Genomic DNA, 19052 nt, shown 5'->3' with positions numbered 1-19052 from the left:
GAACCTAGATCAATAGACAGAGAAATAATGTTCTAAAAACCTATTTAGGCAAATGATTGTCAAAACTATTTAGGATGTTAGTAATTCATAATCTACTAGCCTACACACTGAATCTTCATAAAAAAAGACTTGGCTACATTGAGCCAGTTATAAAGACGTGGCTACATTGAGCCAGTTATAAAGACAGGGCTACATTGAGCCAGTTATAAAGACGTGGCTACATTGAGCCAGTTATAAAGACAGGGCTACATTGAGCCAGTTATAAAGACGTGGCTACATTGAGCCAGTTATAAAGACGTGGCTACATTGAGCCAGTTATAAAGACGTGGCTACATTGAGCCAGTTATAAAGACGTGGCTACATTGAGCCAGTTATAAAGACGTGGCTACATTGAGCCAGTTATAAAGACGTGGCTACATTGAGCCAGTTATAAAGACGTGGCTACATTGAGCCAGTTATAAAGACGTGGCTACATTGAGCCAGTTATAAAGACGTGGCTACATTGAGCCAGTTATAAAGACGTGGCTACATTGATCCAGTTATAAAGACGTGGCTACATTGAGCCAGTTATAAAGACGTGGCTACATTGAGCCAGTTATAAAGACGTGGCTACATTGAGCCAGTTATAAAGACGTGGCTACATTGAGCCAGTTATAAAGACGTGGCTACATTGAGCCAGTTATAAAGACGTGGCTACATTGAGCCAGTTATAAAGACTTGGCTACATTGAGCCAGTTATAAAGACGTGGCTACATTGAGCCAGTTATAAAGACGGGGCTACATTGAGCCAGTTATAAATACGTGGCTACATTGAGCCAGTTATAAAGACGTGGCTACATTGAGCCAGTTATAAAGACTTGGCTACATTGAGCCAGTTATAAAGACGTGGCTACATTGAGCCAGTTATAAAGACGTGGCTACATTGAGCCAGTTATAAAGACGTGGCTACATTGAGCCAGTTATAAAGATGTGGCTACATTGAGCCAGTTATAAAGACTTGGCTACATTGAGCCAGTTATAAAGACGTGGCTACATTGAGCCAGTTATAAAGACGTGGCTACATTGAGCCAGTTATAAAGACGGGGCTACATTGAGCCAGTTATAAAGACGTGACTACATTGAGCCAGTTATAAAGACTTGGCTACATTGAGCCAGTTATAAAGACGTGGCTACATTGAGCCAGTTATAAATACGGGGCTACATTGAGACAGTTATAAATACGGGGCTACATTGAGCCAGTTATAAATACGGGGCTATATTGAGCCAGTTATAAATACGGGGCTACATTGAGCAAGTTATAAAGACGTGGCTACATTGAGCCAGTTATAAAGACTTGGCTACATTGATCCAGTTCAGGAGCTCTCAGTATGTGTTCCATACAGCAAGATACAGGTGTTCCTGGTCTGTTAACAGTTACAGGGAGACACAGTTTGCTCTAACACAGCACTGTGCAGTACAAATGGGGAGAAACTAAACGTGTGTGAGTCCATGGTCTATGAGTAAGAATGACCGATTAATTAGGGCCGATTTCAAGTTTTCATACCGATTTCCGATTGTTATGAAAACTTGAAATCGGCCCTAATTAATCATTGACCACACACACACGTTGTTTTTACACCTTTATTTAATCTTTATTTAACTAGGCAAGTCAGTTAAGAACACATTCTTATTTTCAATGACGGCCTAGGAATGGTGGGTTAACTGCCTCGTTCAGGGGCAGAACGACAGATTTTTATCTTGTCAGCTCGGAGGGTTCAATCTTGCAACCTTACAGTTAACTAGTTCAACGCTCTAACCCCCTGATTACATTGCACTCCACGAGGAGCCTGCCTGTTACGTGAATGCAGTAAGCCATGGTAAGTTGCTAGCTAGCATTAAACTTATCTTATAAAAAACAATCAATCAATCATAATCACTAGTTAACTACACATGGTTGATGATATTACTAGTTTATCTAGCGTGTCCTGCGTTGCATATAATGGATGCAGTGCGTATCGTTGCTCCAATGTGTACCTAACTATAAACATCAATGCCTTTCTTAAAATCAATACACAGAAGTATATATTTTTAAACCTGCATATTTAGCTAAAAGAAATCCAGGTTAGCAGGCAATATTAACCAGGTGAAATTGTGTCACTTCTCTTGCGTTCATTGCACGCAGAGTCAGTGTATATGCAACAGTTTGGGCCGCCTAATTTGCCAGAATTTTACGTAATTATGACATAACATTGAAGGTTGTGCAATGTAACAGGAATATTTAGACTTAGGAATGCCACCCGTTAGATAAAATACGGAACGGTTCCGTATTTCACTGAAAGAATAAACGTCTTGTTTTCGAGATGATAGTTTCCGGATTCGACCATATTAATGACCTAAGGCTCGTATTTCTGTGTGTTATTATGTTATAATTAGGTCTATGATTTGATAGAGCAGTCTGACTGAGCGATGGTAGGCACCAGCAGGCTCGTAAGCATTCATTCAAACAGCACTTTCGTGTGTTTTGCCAGCAGCTCTGCTGTTTATGACTTCAAGCCTATCAACTCCTCAGATGAGGCTGGTGTAACCGATGTGAAATGGCTAGCTAGTTAGCGGGGTGCGCGCTAATAGCTTTTCAAACCTCACTCGCTCTGTGACTTGGAGTGGTTGTTCCCCTTGTTCTGCAAGGGCCGCGACTTTTGTGGAGCGAAGTGTAACGCTGCTTCGAGGGTGGCTGTTGTCGTTGTGTTCCTGGTTCGAGCCCAGGTAGGAGCGAGGAGAGGGACGGAAGCTATACTGTTACACTGGCAATACTAAAGTGCCTATAAGAACATCCAATAGTCAAAGATTAATGAAATACAAATGGTATAGAGAGAAATAGTACTATAATTCCTATAATAACTACAACCTAAAATTTCTTACCTGGGAATATTGAAGACTCATGTTAAAAGGAACCACCAGCTTTCATATGTTCTCATGTTCTGAGCAAGGAACTTAAGCTTTCTTACATGGCACATATTGCACTTTTACTTTCTTCTCCAACACTTTGTTTTTGCATTATTTAAACCAAATTGAACAGGTTAAATTTTTTATTTGAGGCTAAATTGATTTTATTGATGTATTATATGAAGTTAAAATAAGTGTTCATTCAGTATTGTTGTAATTGTCATTATCACAAATACAATTATTATTATATATATATATTTTTTTTTTTAAATCGGCCGATTAATCGGTATCGGTTTTTTGGGTCCTCCAATAATCGGTATCGATTTTGAAAAATCATAATCGTTCGACCTCTAATGTACACCACATTATGCCTCTCTCTACAGTAACTAGCCTAACCTTCTCCGCTAGTCAAAGAAAGTCACTAACCATTGTCTATTGTTTCTTTATGTGCCCATTGTCAGGTCGTGGCAAAACTAAAATTGTGCTTTCAACAGGCCATGCTATGCCAGACAAACATGCCACACAGAAATGCCCTCCACTCAGCCCTCACATGGCATGCAGACCACAGACACCAAATAAAATCAATGTTAACTTGCTAAAGGCCAGGGAACTCAAAAAGAACTCAACAGAGTAACAAAACATGAGTCAGTCAGTTTTTCCCAATACTCCATGCCTCTATCAGAAGCTGGGCAGCTGGCTGACTCCGGACACCATCAGTCAGGCTAAATGGGAGAAATATGGTGGCTGGCTTTCTTTGGAGCCGGTTCACTGAATAAACTGATGTCCAGAGGAAAGAATGATATTTGAATAAAAATAGAAGCACGTGTCTCTAACATTGTGGTATCGTACCACTGGCATCTGTTCCCATGAGATTTTTTATCAAAGTAGGCTATAGGATAGCCTGTCCTGGTAGCCTAGATTCCCCCACAGCACATGGCAGAGGAAAGCCCCCATGAATATGATCACATTGCATGCTATAAAGATGTACTGCACGAGTCACAACTATTCTAAATAAAAAAGGTAGGCTTCTCAGACCCAGATCAAGTCTACTCCTGGACTTCGAAGCCATTTGAAGCCCTTTGAATTCATTGAAGGATTCTCCAATGAGCATGCTTTGTAGTCCAGAAGTAATCTTAATCTAGGTCTGGGAAACCGTCTCTAAAGGTTTAAGGCCTAAAAACAAAGGTGGGTGTAACAGTGGCTTGTCTCGTATCCTCCAATGCCACCGACATAACACCGGAAATGTATGTTTTCCCTGGCCAGCGGCCACAGTAACACAAGATGGGTTTGGTAGCTAGGAAACCTGAGCGTTGTGGCGGGCGGAGGGAGCGGGTTGGAGCAGAGGTTAGCGTAACCTGGATTAGCGTAACCTTTCTACGGTATGCTGCTCCGTACGGCGGGGCTCTGGGGCTCCCAGTCTGGTGCTACCAGTCACCACCTGCGGCCTACAGCCGCTCCCCTGTACATCTCTCATTCTTTACTTAACTGATGATTTAACTAGGAAAGTCAGTTAAGAACAAACTCTTATTTACAATGACGGCCTACCAAAAGGCAAAAGGCCTCCTGCGGGGACGGGGGCTGGTATTAAGATAAAAAATAAATAACAAAAAAAGAAAAAGACAAAATTAAATAAAAATATAGGACAACACACACATCACGACAAGAGAGACAACACTACATAAGAGAGACCTAAGACAACAACATAGCATGGCAGCAACACATGACAACACAGCATGGTAGCAACACAACATGACAACAACAAGGTAGCAAAACAACATGGCAGCAGCACAAAACATGGTACAAACATTATTGGGCACAGACAACAGTACTAAGGGCAAGAGGGTAGAAACAACAATACATCACGCGAAGCAGCCACAACTGTCAGTAAGAGATGGAGATAAAACTGTCTAGTTTGAGTGTTTTTTGCAGATCGTTCCAGTCACTAGCTGCAGCGAACTGAAAAGAGGAGCGGCCAAGGGTTGTGTGTGCTTTGGGAACCTTTAACAGAATGTGACTGGCAGAACGGGTGTTTTATGTGGAGGATGAGGGCTGCAGTAGATCTCTCAGATAGGGGGTAGTGAGGCCAAAGAGGGTTTTATACATAATCATCATCAACCAGTGGGTCTTGCGACGGGTATACAGAGATGAACAGTTTACAGAGATGTATAGAGTGCAGTGATGTGTCCTATAAGGAGCATTGGTGGCAAATCAGATGGCCGAATAGTAAAGAACATCTAGCCGGCTCGAGAGCACCCTTACCTGCCTATCTATAAAATACATCTCCGTAATCTAGCATGGGTAGGATGGTCATCTGAATCAGGGTTAGTTTGGCAGCTGGGGTGAAAGAGGAGCGATTACGATAGAGGAAACCAAGTCTAGATTGAACCTTAACCTGCAGCTTTGATATGTGCTGAGAGAAGGACAGTATACTGTCTAGCAATACTCCCAAGTACTTGTATGAGGTGACTACCTCAAGCTCTAAACCCCCAGAGGTAGTAATCACACCGGTTGGGAGAGGGGCATTCTTCTTACCAAACCACATGACCTTTGTTTTGGAGACGTTCAGAACAAGGTTAAGGGCAAAGAAAGCTTGATGGAAACTAAGAAAGCTTTGTTGTAGTAGAGTTTAACACAAAATCCAGGGAGGGGCCAGCTGAATATAAGACTATCATCTGCATATAAATGGATGAGAGAGCTACCTACTGCCTGAGCTGTGTTGTTGATGTAAATTGAGAAGAGTGTGGGGCCTAGGATTGAGCCTTGAGGTACTCTCTTAGTGACAGACAGTGGCTGAGACAGCATATTTTCTGACTTTATATACTGCACTCTTTGAGAGAGCTGGTTAGCAAACCAGGACAAAGACCCCTCAGGGACACCAATACTCCTTAGCCGGCCCACAAGAATGGAATGGTCTACAGTATCAAAAGCTTTGGTCAAGACAATAAAAATAGCAGCATAGCATTGCTTAGAATCAAACGCAATGGTGACATCATTGAGGACCTTTAAGGTTGCAGTGACACATCCATAACCTGAGCGGAAACCAGATTGCATACCAGAGAGAATACTATAGACATCAAGAAAGCCAGTCAGTTGATTATTGACAGGTTTTTCCAACACTTTTGATAAACAGGGCAAAATAGAAATTGGCCTATAACAGTTAGGATCAGCTTGATTTCCCGCTTTAAATAAAGGACACACCGTGGCTGCCTTCCAAGCAATGAGAACCTCCCCAGAAAGGAGAGACATGTTAAAAAGGTCAGAGATAGGCTTGGTGATGATAGGGGCAGCAACCTTAAAGAAGAAAGGGTCTAAACCATCGGACCCAGATGTTTTTTTGGGGTCCAGTTTAAGGAGCTCCTATAGCACCTCAGACTCCGTGTCCGCATGCAGGGAGAAACTTTGTAGCGGGGCAGGGGAAAGAGGGAGGAGCATCGGGGCTAGTCGCATTAGAAGGTGTGGGAGATGAGGAAATGTTGGATGGGCAAGGAGGCATGGCTGAGTCAAATAGGAATCCTGACTTAAGTGGTGATTAAAGAGCTCAGCCATGTGCGCCTTGTCTGTAACAACCACATCATCAACATTAAGGGACATGGGCAGCTGTGAGGAGGGTTTATTCTCCAAGTCTTTAACCGAGAGAACTGCTCCTTAAAGTAACTAACTTTGGCCATCCGGATAGCCTGAGTGCACTTATTTCTAATTTGCCTGAACGAGATCCAGTCAGCCTGAGTATGCGTGTGCTGAGCCATAAAGCCTTTCTTAGCCCCACTAAATGTCATATCAACCTGAATACCGGTATTGAATATGTATGTCTATGGTTAGGTCTGAGCCCCCCGCCCCATGCCATGCCTCTGTTTCCTCCACCACCAGCCACTGAACACTGACAGCCACCCAGCAGACAGACGCCAGGACCATCTGTTCAGCAGAACACCTCCCAGACACAGCTTCTCTGACTGGAGACTAGGGTTGTCACGATACCAGTGTGGCGATACTACGATACCACATTTTCCTTGGTAAAAAAAATATGGTTGTTTACAAAAAGGTTTTATTTTCTACTATAGGACTGTTATGTCATAAGAAATTATGTCAGCTTAATTTTTGGTTTTCTTGCCACGATACTTCTGAGTGTCGCGATACTGGTATCATGGTGACAACCCTAGCGGAGACACTTCCAGAACCTTCTACAGCAGACAGGAGAGATCACCCCACAGTCACAGCACTCACTACATCCAACAGTGGAAGCCTACTCTAGTCCTAAAGACCTAATCATTTTATAAATAGTGGTTTATCCTAGATATGAATGTACTCTTGTAGCAGGGCATTAGACCACTATAACAAGGTACAGTGTTGACCCCTTTCTGGAAGGTGTCTGTGAATGGGCAGCCAGACTGTAGTGTTTCAGGAAGGCTGGGTTAGATGGTGGTGGTGTGGCCCCTCAGCCATATGTGACCTGTGCTGATTTATAGCGCTAGGGGCCAGAGCAGACAAACAAGGCTGAGACTTCATCTGCTGCACACATTGGGAGAGCAGAGAAGGGAAACTTTAACCCGCTCTTTCTGATAGAAGTCAGTGCGTCACGACGATCAAGAGCTTCTGGTTACGCCGATTTCCAGATAAAAAGTAAGTAAGTAAGTAAGAGTGTGTGTGTGTGTGTGTGTGTGTGTGTGTGTGTGTGTGTGTGTGTGTGTGTGTGTGTGTGTGTGTGTGTGTGTGTGTGTGAGAGAGAATGACGTCATGTGTCTTAAAGAGACAGCACAGACTTTTATCAAAGAAAAGTGTGAGAGAGAGAGAGAGAGAGGCACCAACAACCTTATGTTACACTGTTGTGCTACTTCAGACAGCGCCATCATGTCTCTGTGGCTCATTAAATGTTTCAGCCCATGTGGGTCTAAAGAAGTGACCTAAAATTTGAGCGCATTGGAGTCAAACCTACAGACACAGTTATACCGGTATAACCTACAGAATATTATACTAGTGCACCCCTGATAGGTGCAGACTAAGTGCAGGGTAGTTCCCCTGTTCCAATTCAATTAGGCTACATAATTGTAACTCCGGAGCTCTGGATATCCGACTGCAAGCTCAAATTTGAGGAATGCTTGCCCAACTGTCCAAGACATTGCATAACCAGGAGTGAACTGTAATCTATTGCTATTAAACTTGATTAAATGTAAGAATCTTCCTTCATAAAATACTAGAACGAACGGTGTCTTAATGCTCTTATCGGGATCAAACAGGCTACTGAACATTTTGTTCATTTATCACTAATCCTATAAAGGTCCCATAAAGGTTCCTATCTGTACCTTTCATGTACTCTACCTTGACCTAGTAACACTAATGACTCTGATGAGTGTGTATTCTTTCTAAATGCTGACTAAAGCTAAAGATGAGTTGTGATTAGTGTTGCAAAATATCTCCCTTGGTTATTCAGATATCCTGGTTGGAGGATTCCCTCCCTGCTTATTCCCTCCTGATTCTGGGAATCCTCCAACCAACATTTCTGGGAAAGTTTGTGGAATTTTCCAACTCTATCTGTGATTGAGAGGGCAGGTACAGGAAGTGACATACCTGAAGATGGGTGTGTGTCCTGGTTTGGGTTTGTTCCATGTGAAATGTGAGGGCACTGAGAGAAACTGTTCCCCTGGCCCGTCCTTCTTCAGGGAGTGCAAGGTGTCTTCCGGGGGAGAGTCCATGAGGGGGGACCCGTTCCCAGAGTCGTCCAGGCCCAGGTCCCCCTTCCCCCCCATGGAGCATGTCCGGTCCTGGGAAGTCTTCCTAGTCTTGGAGGGGATGTCTGCCTCGGAAGGGCAGCACTGAAACATGCCCATGGAGGGGCTTCCTATCCAGGTGTCCTCTGTCACGCTGCCCCTTGGGGACGGCTCGGGGGTGGGGATCGGGGAGTGGTGTGGGGACACGGAGCCCACCGGGTAGCAGATGTCTGCGCTGGAGTGGCGTCTCTTCCCGCAAGGTGAGGTGGGGCGTGAGGAGGGGCGGGACGGCGGCCGAGGGCTCAGCCAGTTCTCGTCGGTGACGGAGGTGCGTGGGGAGTGGCAGGGGGAGACTCTGGGGGACAGGGAGTGGGAGGAGTGGGAGTGGTGAAAGGCAGGGTGGTGCTGATGCCCAGCCCACAGACCCTCCTCCAGGACCCCAGGGTGAGGGGAGCAGCCAGGGGAGGTGCGGGGAGACCCCAGGGTAAACCTTGCGGCCGCTTCGTTCAGCTCAGAGTCCACGTCATCGTACACGTGGGAGAAGGACTCGCAGGACGAGACGTCTGAGAAACAGCTCCTGGAGGACAGGGAGCTGCAGGGGGACGGGCTGAGAGTTGAGTCCCGGTATGAGTGGTCTAAGGGCAGGTACAGGTGGTCCCTGGACAGGGGCCGGTCCCCATGGTGGTAGTCCCCATCATTACCTCTAAGATTGTCCTCGTTAGCGTCCATCTCTTGCTGACAGCTGGGGGAGATAGACGTGATCTGGATGCTAGGACACTCAAAGGCTTTGGGAGGCCCCCCACCCCCACCTGCAGGGCTGGATTTGTTTTTATTGACATTGTCCTGGACCTCATAGTTGGGGTCGTACACCTTGTGGGACTGCAGGCGCTGATGGGGGGAGGAGCTGATGACTTGGGAGTGGGAGTGAGACTCCATGCTGCCATTGCGTGACTGGCCCATAGACTGGTTGTTGACCACGGACTGCTGGCCCACATTGAGGATGTAGAACGACGTATTGTCGTCAGGCTCCAGACCTGAAGAGGGAATGATGGAGAAAAAAAGAACCATAAGTCACCATCACAATAACCGCTCTATGGGCCATACAATACCTATTTGTATTATATGAGGAGGATGCTAATACTTGTGATCTGGCAATGCCTTTGAAATGAATTTATTTCAACAGAACATTACTTTTACCCCTATTCCTGTGAGATCTGAGCCACTGCACTGCCAGGGGAGTGATAAGGAAAGACCCAGGCAAACAGCTCCACTATCTCCCTGACTAACACCTTTAGTCAGGGAGAGAGGTGTGTGTGTGTGTGTGTGTGTGTGCGTGCGTGCGTGCGTGCGTGCGTGTGTTTAGACGGGCAGAAAGAAAACGGGCATGGTTCCAGGAGGGATAACCGATGAGCATCGCTCCTCAGGAAACAAATTCACACAACGGTGCATGCTCTCTCCTGTCATCACGGCAGCACCAGCACTCTAATAATACACATCGGCCCTGCCTCAGTGATGGTCTGGCCACACACAGGCACAAAGACAGGCACGCACGCACACACACACACACAAAGGATAGGTGGCTCACAGAAAACAACCTATTGTACACCAACACCACTCTATTTGTAGTTATTGATAAACTGGCTGGACCTAACTGGGACACGAACACAGGACAGCGTCACTACACGCCCCTGGACCCCATGTCACGTTCTACTCGATAGTTCTGTTCAATATTAGGACTTAGTACAAAGATGAAGAGAATTTGCAATATTGAAACTATGTAACTTTTTGAAAATACAGTTCACTTTTAACTACTGTTGCAGCAGTAGTGTAAATCACTTAACATAGTTGTGCTGTGCTCTCCTGTAAAGTACAAATAAACTAACCAAAGGTGCACATAATCATGATATTTACACCACCAGTTCATGTCATAGGCAATGGGGGGTTTGAAATTATTGTTCGATTACAAAACACTTTCCGCAAAAAAGCTTGTTCTTCAAAACAAAACACTTTGAAAGGACTATGAGAAGAGACACAAATCCGGTGCGTCAACACATTTAAGAAACCACAGTCTTCTAAAGCTAAAGATGAATGGAAATATCAGATTCAGACTGCAAAAAGGGACATTTTAGGAGAGGAGCAGCCTACTCAATTCTCTCTCTCCCACACTCACTCACTCACTCCCTCACAGCAGTCTATTCATAGCTGCTTCGCACTGGCCCTGCCTGCCTGTCAGTGTCACAAGACTGCTGTATCCTGTGACGACAGAGGGAGACAGCATCTGACTGACGGAGGGATAGACGGAATGTATGTGGTGTGTGTGTGTGTGTGGAGGAGGACAACAGAGCGGGTCAAAAGCCTGCTGCACTGTGCCGCCTCGACCCTCCCCCCGAGCCCTCAGAGGAAGGACAAGACAACACACTAACAAAGGCATGGCGTACAGTATGTGGGAGGATACACTAACTAAAGCACTGCTATCGGGTTGGATAGTCATACACTGTAGGCCTAGCTCTCCATAGCATCTGGAAAAACACACACATTTACTTTGTGTTGTTCCGTTACTTTCTAGTCAAGTTTAAAAAAAATTAAAAAATAAAAAAGTAGTGTGGCACGGTATACTGAAACGTTTGTACTTTTCCGATACTAGAAGCTGAAAAACAATTTGGTACGAGAATTAGTATTACTTTTGGTACTTCTGTCAAATGTTTCTCACTGCGTCTACTGATTGAGAGAGCATCAAGTCTATCAGGGCAGTCCCCTTATAGCACAAGAGTACGCTGCCTCTAGACTAGCACTAGACTAGCTCTAGACTAGCCTGTCCTGAGGAACTCACTGGGAGTCTGGGCTGCATCACTACTTGGGCAGCATCACTACTTGCGCTGCACAATAGTTTAACACGCTTAAACGGCATGTAGAAATGTTGATTACTGTTCGCTAAACAATGTCCAAGAGCTACATAATACAACACTTTACAATGCAAGAAGATAACGTTACCGTTAACTTCCAGCTTTGTAGGCAAACTTTCCTTGCTAGCTTACAGCTGAAGCTAACATCAATTCACTACCCTAGTACTTTGTTTGTGATTACATGCAGTATACAAACCATAACGCAAAATATTGCTGATTTCAAAGCTTATTGTCAGCAAAAACTTTATTAATTCACTTAATCTCCCCCGCCTCAGTTTCTCCCAGTCAAGATATTTTTTTGCTCGAGCATTTGTCTCTCTCTCTCTGTGTGTGTATATGACGTCATTGGTCTTAAAGAGACAGTACAGACTTTTATCAAAGAAGAGATTGCTTCTTCTATGCACATTTTGTTGATCAGTACAAAAAAATAAGTCCCAAATGGAAGGGAAACATATTGTTTTGATATCTGCAGTCCCATGAAATCAGTCAAAACAAGCTCAATAACTAAAGGCATGCACACATCCTAATGAATATGATTTCACCTGTATTGTAAATAGGCCTAGGATTACCCAGTTTATCAATAGACTAGAGATTTTCCATTCAAATAAATTATTACAATTATGTTGTCATGTAGTTAGTTATTTTTTTTACCAAAGCCAAATTGATTGTATGATTGTATAACTGACTCATTAATGCATTCATTCAAAAATGTAATAACAGCAAGTGCCATTCTGTGACTTTGGTTAATACGCCTTCTTTTTCCCCTTGGTGTCGTTTTGGTATTGAGATGGTATCAAGTATTGTGATAGTAAACTGGTATTGGTATCAAAATCTAAATACTGGTATCGTGACAACACCCTTCAAAAGGCACAGGATTGGATAGTCCTGGTAGTTTCCCACGCAATTCAATAAATGTAGTCAATTCAATAAATTGTCAATGGTAGTGCAAAGAAGCCAATATTCATTGCCAAATGCATAGATATTAAGAAGGGGTTACTTTCAAGGCAGGCATTTTCAATTGCATATTAATTAACAAGAGTGGGTCCACAAATACACCTCAGTTATTAAAGATCAACTGAATATTCTCTGTTTCCAAGAGCCTGCTGGAAAGAGAGAAAAAACTATCTGCTGACTGTGTTGTACGTGTGTGTATGTATGTATGTGTGAGCCACCTGTTGTGTTGTAAATGTACATCTCCCCCTCATTTAAATGCTGTTCTAAATTATTGAGGTGGCATGGCCAGCCATCAATTAATACTCAACCCTACCACACTGCAGGCTGCCAGCTCAGTTCATTAACATCACTCACTCAATGATGAGAGACAAGACAGAGACAGAGAGAGACAGAGAGAGACAGACAGAAATGGTCATCTCCCTGTCTTGTCTGTGACCACTGACAGAGATACAGCTAGAACAGAGTCAGACATAACACATGAGTTAATTAACAAAGGAAGCAGTGAAGCCATCTGATCTCAATCCAATTTGCCCAGCAGTGGGACATTAAAGATCTTCTGGTTCTTATGAAGGGCTCTTTGTTTTATTCTATCAAGAACTGTCTACAAAATAATGTACCACAATAAGCGACAGATAGAAATGTAGATAGGGCCCTTCCCACTCTAACAGATATGTTCATCTCTGTCACATGAAACTGTTCACATGTGAAGTGCCCTTTTGACAGTGGTGTTTTCCTGCTGATTGCATTATGAAATGAACATTCACGTGTAGCCTACTGCCTTGTGCGCATGGCTGCACTTATGTGAAGAAATAATAGTTTATTAACATTTTAAGCTAAATGTTCTGATCTGTTGCATCAGACTCATTGCATTTGAATGTTGTTGTATTTATGTAGCATACTGGTTGTATGAATGTGGGATCTATCGTCCCACAACTGTCCCAGAGTCTGTTAGGAACAGGCTATTTCTTTCTCCACAAGCTGACTAAAGAATAGGTAGACTAAACTGTTCTACTATAGTAGATTGACATTGGCTAGTGATTTTGCTGTTTGTTACTCGTCTTGTTGGCTGTGTAAAAGTAAATGTTATTCTAACATGTTCAAAGTGAACATCAGAATTTGTTAAGAAGGACCACATCATTGTTCTGTTAATATGAATGACCATATTCTAAATGTGATTTCTGTCATTCTGAGCACCGTGGGTGGACGCCCTACTCAGGTTACAAATGTTAAATTTCTCAACATTTCCGGTAAATTAAAATGTCGCCGGTCAATTGTCCAGCACCACATTTTCCTAACGGAAACCCTGGGGCACTTTCGCTACAAAAAGCAACATTTTTTGTGATAAAACCATCAGTAGAGTTGAAAATGCGATGGAAACCCATTTGGTACATGAGAATTTAATCTCACAAGTCATTTTTATTTGCACTACTTCATCACTCACAGCCTTTTACTCACAACAAGCCAATTTGATGGTAACATCTCTGGTGGGAAAATGTGGATTTTAGAATATTCGCATGAAATCGGTCGCCAACCTGATGGAAACATAGCTATTGTCAAAAGTCTCATCATTGTCATACTTCCACATGGCATTGGAAAGGCCTGTGAAGTCTAAACTGTACTGTATACAGCATACAGGCTACAGTCTGTATGTGAGTGAAAGTGTGTCTAAATGCTCTGCATGACCAGTCTAAGAGCTCATTAGATGTATGTTTTATGATGTGAAAACCCTCTTGCTCCACAAGCTCTGCCAGCCTCCTCAGATGACTGATCTGAAACCCTCCTGTTAATGCCACGGTTTCATCTCACTGGATGGTCTTCTGGGGGGAGGAGGGAAGGGGAAAGAGGTTTACAGACAGAGAGGGGGAGGGTTGAGAGAAAAAGACAGAAGGGGGAGGGAGAGAAGAAAGGGGGGGGCTTCTGGGGGGAGGCAGGGGATAGACATGGGGGAGTGAGGAGTGGAGTGGAGCGGGTGTGGACCGGGTGCTCACACCCCTCTGAGACCCGATTAGCTCACTGGACTGCCACTGAATACCTGGTGAGGGGGGCTCCCCTGGGGGTGTCAGACCCCCACCACCTGCTCTCAGGAGGAGAAGAGGGGGACGGAGGAGGAGAGGGGGACGGAGGAGGAGAGGGGGACGGAGGAGGAGGAGAGGGGGATGGAGGAGGAGGAGAGGGGGAAGGAGGAGGAGAGAGGGAGAGGGGGAAGGAGGAGGAGAGGGGGAGAGGGTAGTCGGGGATGCATGTGAATCAGACAGGTCTAAGAAAGCTGGTCAACATGACAACAACCCTCCTGTCCCTGTTTTAGAACTATTATATCAACAAACTATAATTAAAATTCCCTCACACACACACAACACTCCGGCCCACGCACGTATGCACGCACGTGCGCGCACACACACCAACCCACATGCTCAAAGGTTGAATTAATGGATCTATGATTTATGACATTAACAGAGCCTCATACGAGATATGAGTCAGTCCTCTGGAAAAGTTCCTGGTAAGACATGAGGTCAGATGAGTTAAACTCTCCTTTATCTCATCTGAACATCTCATAATCTAACCAGACAATGAATAGAAAGCACAGCTGCTTTACTCTACTCCTGGTCTGGCCTGAGGCCCCTGCTCCTCTCCTCTCTTCTCCACTCCTGACAGGCTGCAAGAGGATTGCGTCATACACAACTAAAAAGTGCCCCAACATCAGACTGCCGATCTGGTTAAATAAAGAGCCCTAAGAGGCTTTGCTGTTCCTAAGCTAATAATAGCTGGAAATCGCCTGGCAGTGGAGTTAAAGAGAAGTTTTGCTATAGGTGATGTAGGATAGGCTTCTCCGTGACACACCCCAGGGTCATCCATGTTGCATTGTCCACCATCCCCAGGCAACCTGACGGGCAGCCTCAGCTAAGAGGCCTCCGAGGTCTCGACCTGCCTCAGACATCACCTTCTCTCTGGAGGCCTGGGGATTCTCACTGGTCTGGCCGCCCACGCCTCTTCTCCTCTCCTTCCCCGGTACAGGCTCTCCTCATGGTCTACCCTGCCCTGGAGTGGGTCAGGGTCATCCGGTCATTATTACTGACACACATCTTGTCCTAAGAAACAGCCTCCGGTTATAGTAAGGGGATCTACCACTCTCTTGTTGCCTCACTCTACCTCTCTCTCACATGACAAATTCATCACCATGAACTGTTCTTTCATTTACCCTTTTTCTCTGTGCTGCTACACCGGTGCTGTGTGTGCGTGCACTCATGCATGCGTTAGTGCGTACATACACTACCATTCAAAACGTTTGGGGTCACTTAGAAATATCCTTGTTTTTGAAAGAAAAGCAACATTTTTGTCCATTAAAATAACATCAAATTGATCAGAAATACAGTGTAGACATTGGTAATGTTGTAAATGACTATTGTAGCTGGAAAAGGCTGATTTTTCATGATAGACTTCAATTAGCTAACAACGTGCCATTGGAACACAGGAGTGATGGTTGCTGATAATGGGCCTCTGTACGCATATGTATATATTCCATAAAATCAGTTTCCAGCTACAATAGTCATTTACAACATTAACAATGTATAAACTGTATTTCTGATCAATTTGATGTTATTTTAAATGGACAATTTTTTAAAACTTTTCTTTCAAAATCAAGGACATTTCTAAGTGACCCTAAACTTTTGAATGGTAGTGTGCGTGCACTCTACCTGTCCTCGAGAGCCACCTGCGCCACACAGGGCTCAGTCAGTGTGTGCACTCTACCTGTCCTCCAGAGCCACCTGCGCCACACAGGGCTCAGTCAGTGTGTGCACTCTACCTGTCCTCCAGAGCCACCTGCGCCACAGAGGGCTCAGTCAGTGTGTGCACTCTACCTGTCCTCCAGAGCCACCTGCGCCACACAGGGCTCAGTCAGTGTGTGCACTCTACCTGTCCTCCAGAGCCACCTGCGCCACACAGGGCTCAGTCAGTGTGTGCACTCTACCTGTCCTCGAGAGCCACCTGCACCACACAGGGCTCAGTCAGTGTGCGTGCACTCTACCTGTCCTCGAGATCCACCTGCACCACACAGGGCTCAGTCAGTGTGTGCACTCTACCTGTCCTCGAGAGCCACCTGCACCACAGAGGGCTCAGTCAGTGTGCGTGCACTCTACCTGTCCTCCAGAGCCACCTGCGCCACAGAGGGCTCAGTCAGTGTGCGTGCACTCTACCTGTCCTCCAGAGCCACCTGCACCACAGAGGGCTCAGTCAGTGTGCGTGCACTCTACCTGTCCTCCAGAGCCACCTGCGCCACAGAGGGCTCAGTCAGTGTGCGTGCACTCTACCTGTCCTCCAGAGCCACCTGCGCCACAGAGGGCTCAGTCAGTGTGCGTGCACTCTACCTGTCCTCCAGAGCCCCCTGCGCCACACAGGGCTCAGTCACTGTGTGCACTCTACCTGTCCTCCAGAGCCACCTGCGCCACACAGGGCTCAGTCAGTGTGTGTGAGGCCTGGAGGTAACAGTAGTAACCTAACCCTGGATTCCCTTTGTGTATCCAGGCAGGTTGATTAGACACACGTCTCTGTTTAGACCCCCTGCACACTGGGCTTTGTGCAGGGCCTGGCTCTCCTTTCTACTCTCCTCAAGAGCTGCTGACTAACACAGAGCCAGGGGCTGGAACAGTGGGGGACTTATTGACTGAAGCAGGACTTGCATTGAGTACTATTAGCCATCCATCCACCTCTGAAATAACATAAAGAACAGTCCATTTCTAGCTCATCATTTCTGTTACTTACTGCAGTAAAAGGCCGTCTATCTACCCTCAACATTTTGCAGCAGCTTTTTAATGATGCAATTGTATAACTATTACCGTCTGTAATAGCTCAATTACACATCGTTACACAATTATAACCATTATTCAATGGTTTGGATTTTGGTCAAATAATGCCTTGGATTTGATGCATCATCATTATCAGACAATAGTGACTCCCTGAACAACACATTTAATTACTTCCTTTCTGTTCTGCCTATCCAACAACTGAGCTGCCTGCCTGTCTGGCTGACTGACTGGCTGGCCACCTGCCCCCATTTCTAAAACAGAGGCTGTGACGCACACGGCAAGCATACTGTACTGTATATTAGTGTTGGTAGGGCTGGCCTGGCCTACACCTGTGGCCCTCAAAGCTGACTAGAGAGGGGGAGGAGTGGGGATGCCTCAAACCTCCCGTTGAACTCTGTAGGTCGGCTATGTGTGTGAGAGAGGGGGAGGGAAAGAGAGAAGGGGGAGAGAGACAGAGACAAAAAGAGCAAAGGAGTTATATAGAAATAGAAAATAGCTAAATATTTTGTTTTAAAGATGTTTTATTGTCACATACAACGGATAGGTGCAGTGAAATGTGTTGTTTTACAGGGTCAGCCATATTAGTACAGCTTGAGAGCACATCGACAGAGTGACAGATTTTACTCAAACCAGCGACCTTTTGGCTACTGGCCTAAAGCTCTAACCGCTAGGCTGCCGCTCCATTTAGTGATGATCATAACTTGTGCAGTACAGCTCTAGGTAGGTCTAATCTACCATTTATTTGATAGATGATTTGACAGGATAGTAGCTTAGCACTGGTGGGACTTTGATGTTATTATTACTAGACCATACTTTTGACCGCACTGACGGTCTGAAATAGGACATCCGGCCCCGTCGAGGCTCAATGAACCTGACGGATGGCTTAGCTAACGCTAACACGTTTGTTAGATAAATAAAGCATCTCATGCTTAATGATAACATTAAAGGATAAACATTGAGAGTGGCCCAGTGGCCACCTGAATTTAAAAAAAAAACAGTGCAATAGGTTCACAGACAAAGGCTATTCATATAGCCTACTATAGCATTTAAACTCATTTTAGTTTACTCATTTAATCAGTTAATATTAGTCCCATAAGACAGGGAATTCCCTTTTGCAGAAATGTTATGTTACATTTTTTATATAGGCTTGGGTACTTCTATTTTTCAGATCACATATATTTATCCAGTTGCCTATTGTAACGGGCTTCCTCCTCCTCTTCATACGATGATTTAATAAACAAAACTGAAGAACACGACGAACACTTGAATAATTACAAAACAAATAAACGAATGTAGACAGACCTGGACACGAACTTACATACAACGTGAAGAACGCATGAACCAGGAAAACAGACTACATAAAACGAACTAACTAACAAAAACCGGAACAGTCCCGTGTGGCGTAACATACTGACACAGGAGACAATCACCCACAAACAAACAGTGAGAACAACCTACCTTAATATGACTCTCAATTAGAGGAAACGTCAAACACCTGCCTCTAATTGAGAGCCATACCAGGCAACCCAAAACCAACATAGAAACAGAAAACATAGACTGCCCACCCAAAACTCACGCCCTGACCAATAAACACAACCAAACAACAGAAAACAGGTCAGGAACGTGACACCTATGTACCAATAGGCTTCATACAGTCAACCGTGGTTGGTCACTGACTGTCAAACTACCCAGGCTGCATCCATTGGTTAACAGTGGTCAGGCAGTATGAGCGGTGACCCCTAGCTACAGTACATTAGATGATTGTCCTT

At 44.7% G+C, this 19052-nt stretch overlaps 1 protein-coding gene across 3 annotated transcripts in view; it reads right to left on the bottom strand.

Moving 5' to 3' along the window:
• The window catches only part of LOC129834579 (nuclear factor of activated T-cells, cytoplasmic 3-like), an 84268-nt gene that overhangs the window by 55657 nt on the left and 9559 nt on the right, over positions 1-19052 (bottom strand). For all 3 annotated transcript variants that reach the window (XM_055899691.1, XM_055899692.1, XM_055899694.1), the window contains exon 2: positions 8485-9658. In XM_055899691.1, the coding sequence (XP_055755666.1) occupies positions 8485-9658 (1174 nt within the window). The remainder of the gene's footprint in view (positions 1-8484; positions 9659-19052) is intronic.

This window comes from Salvelinus fontinalis, chromosome 35, assembly GCF_029448725.1.
Source record: "Salvelinus fontinalis isolate EN_2023a chromosome 35, ASM2944872v1, whole genome shotgun sequence".
Taxonomy (NCBI): domain Eukaryota; kingdom Metazoa; phylum Chordata; class Actinopteri; order Salmoniformes; family Salmonidae; genus Salvelinus; species Salvelinus fontinalis.
Note: the sequence above shows the minus strand (reverse complement) of the source record. Positions and strands in the feature narration are given on the sequence as shown.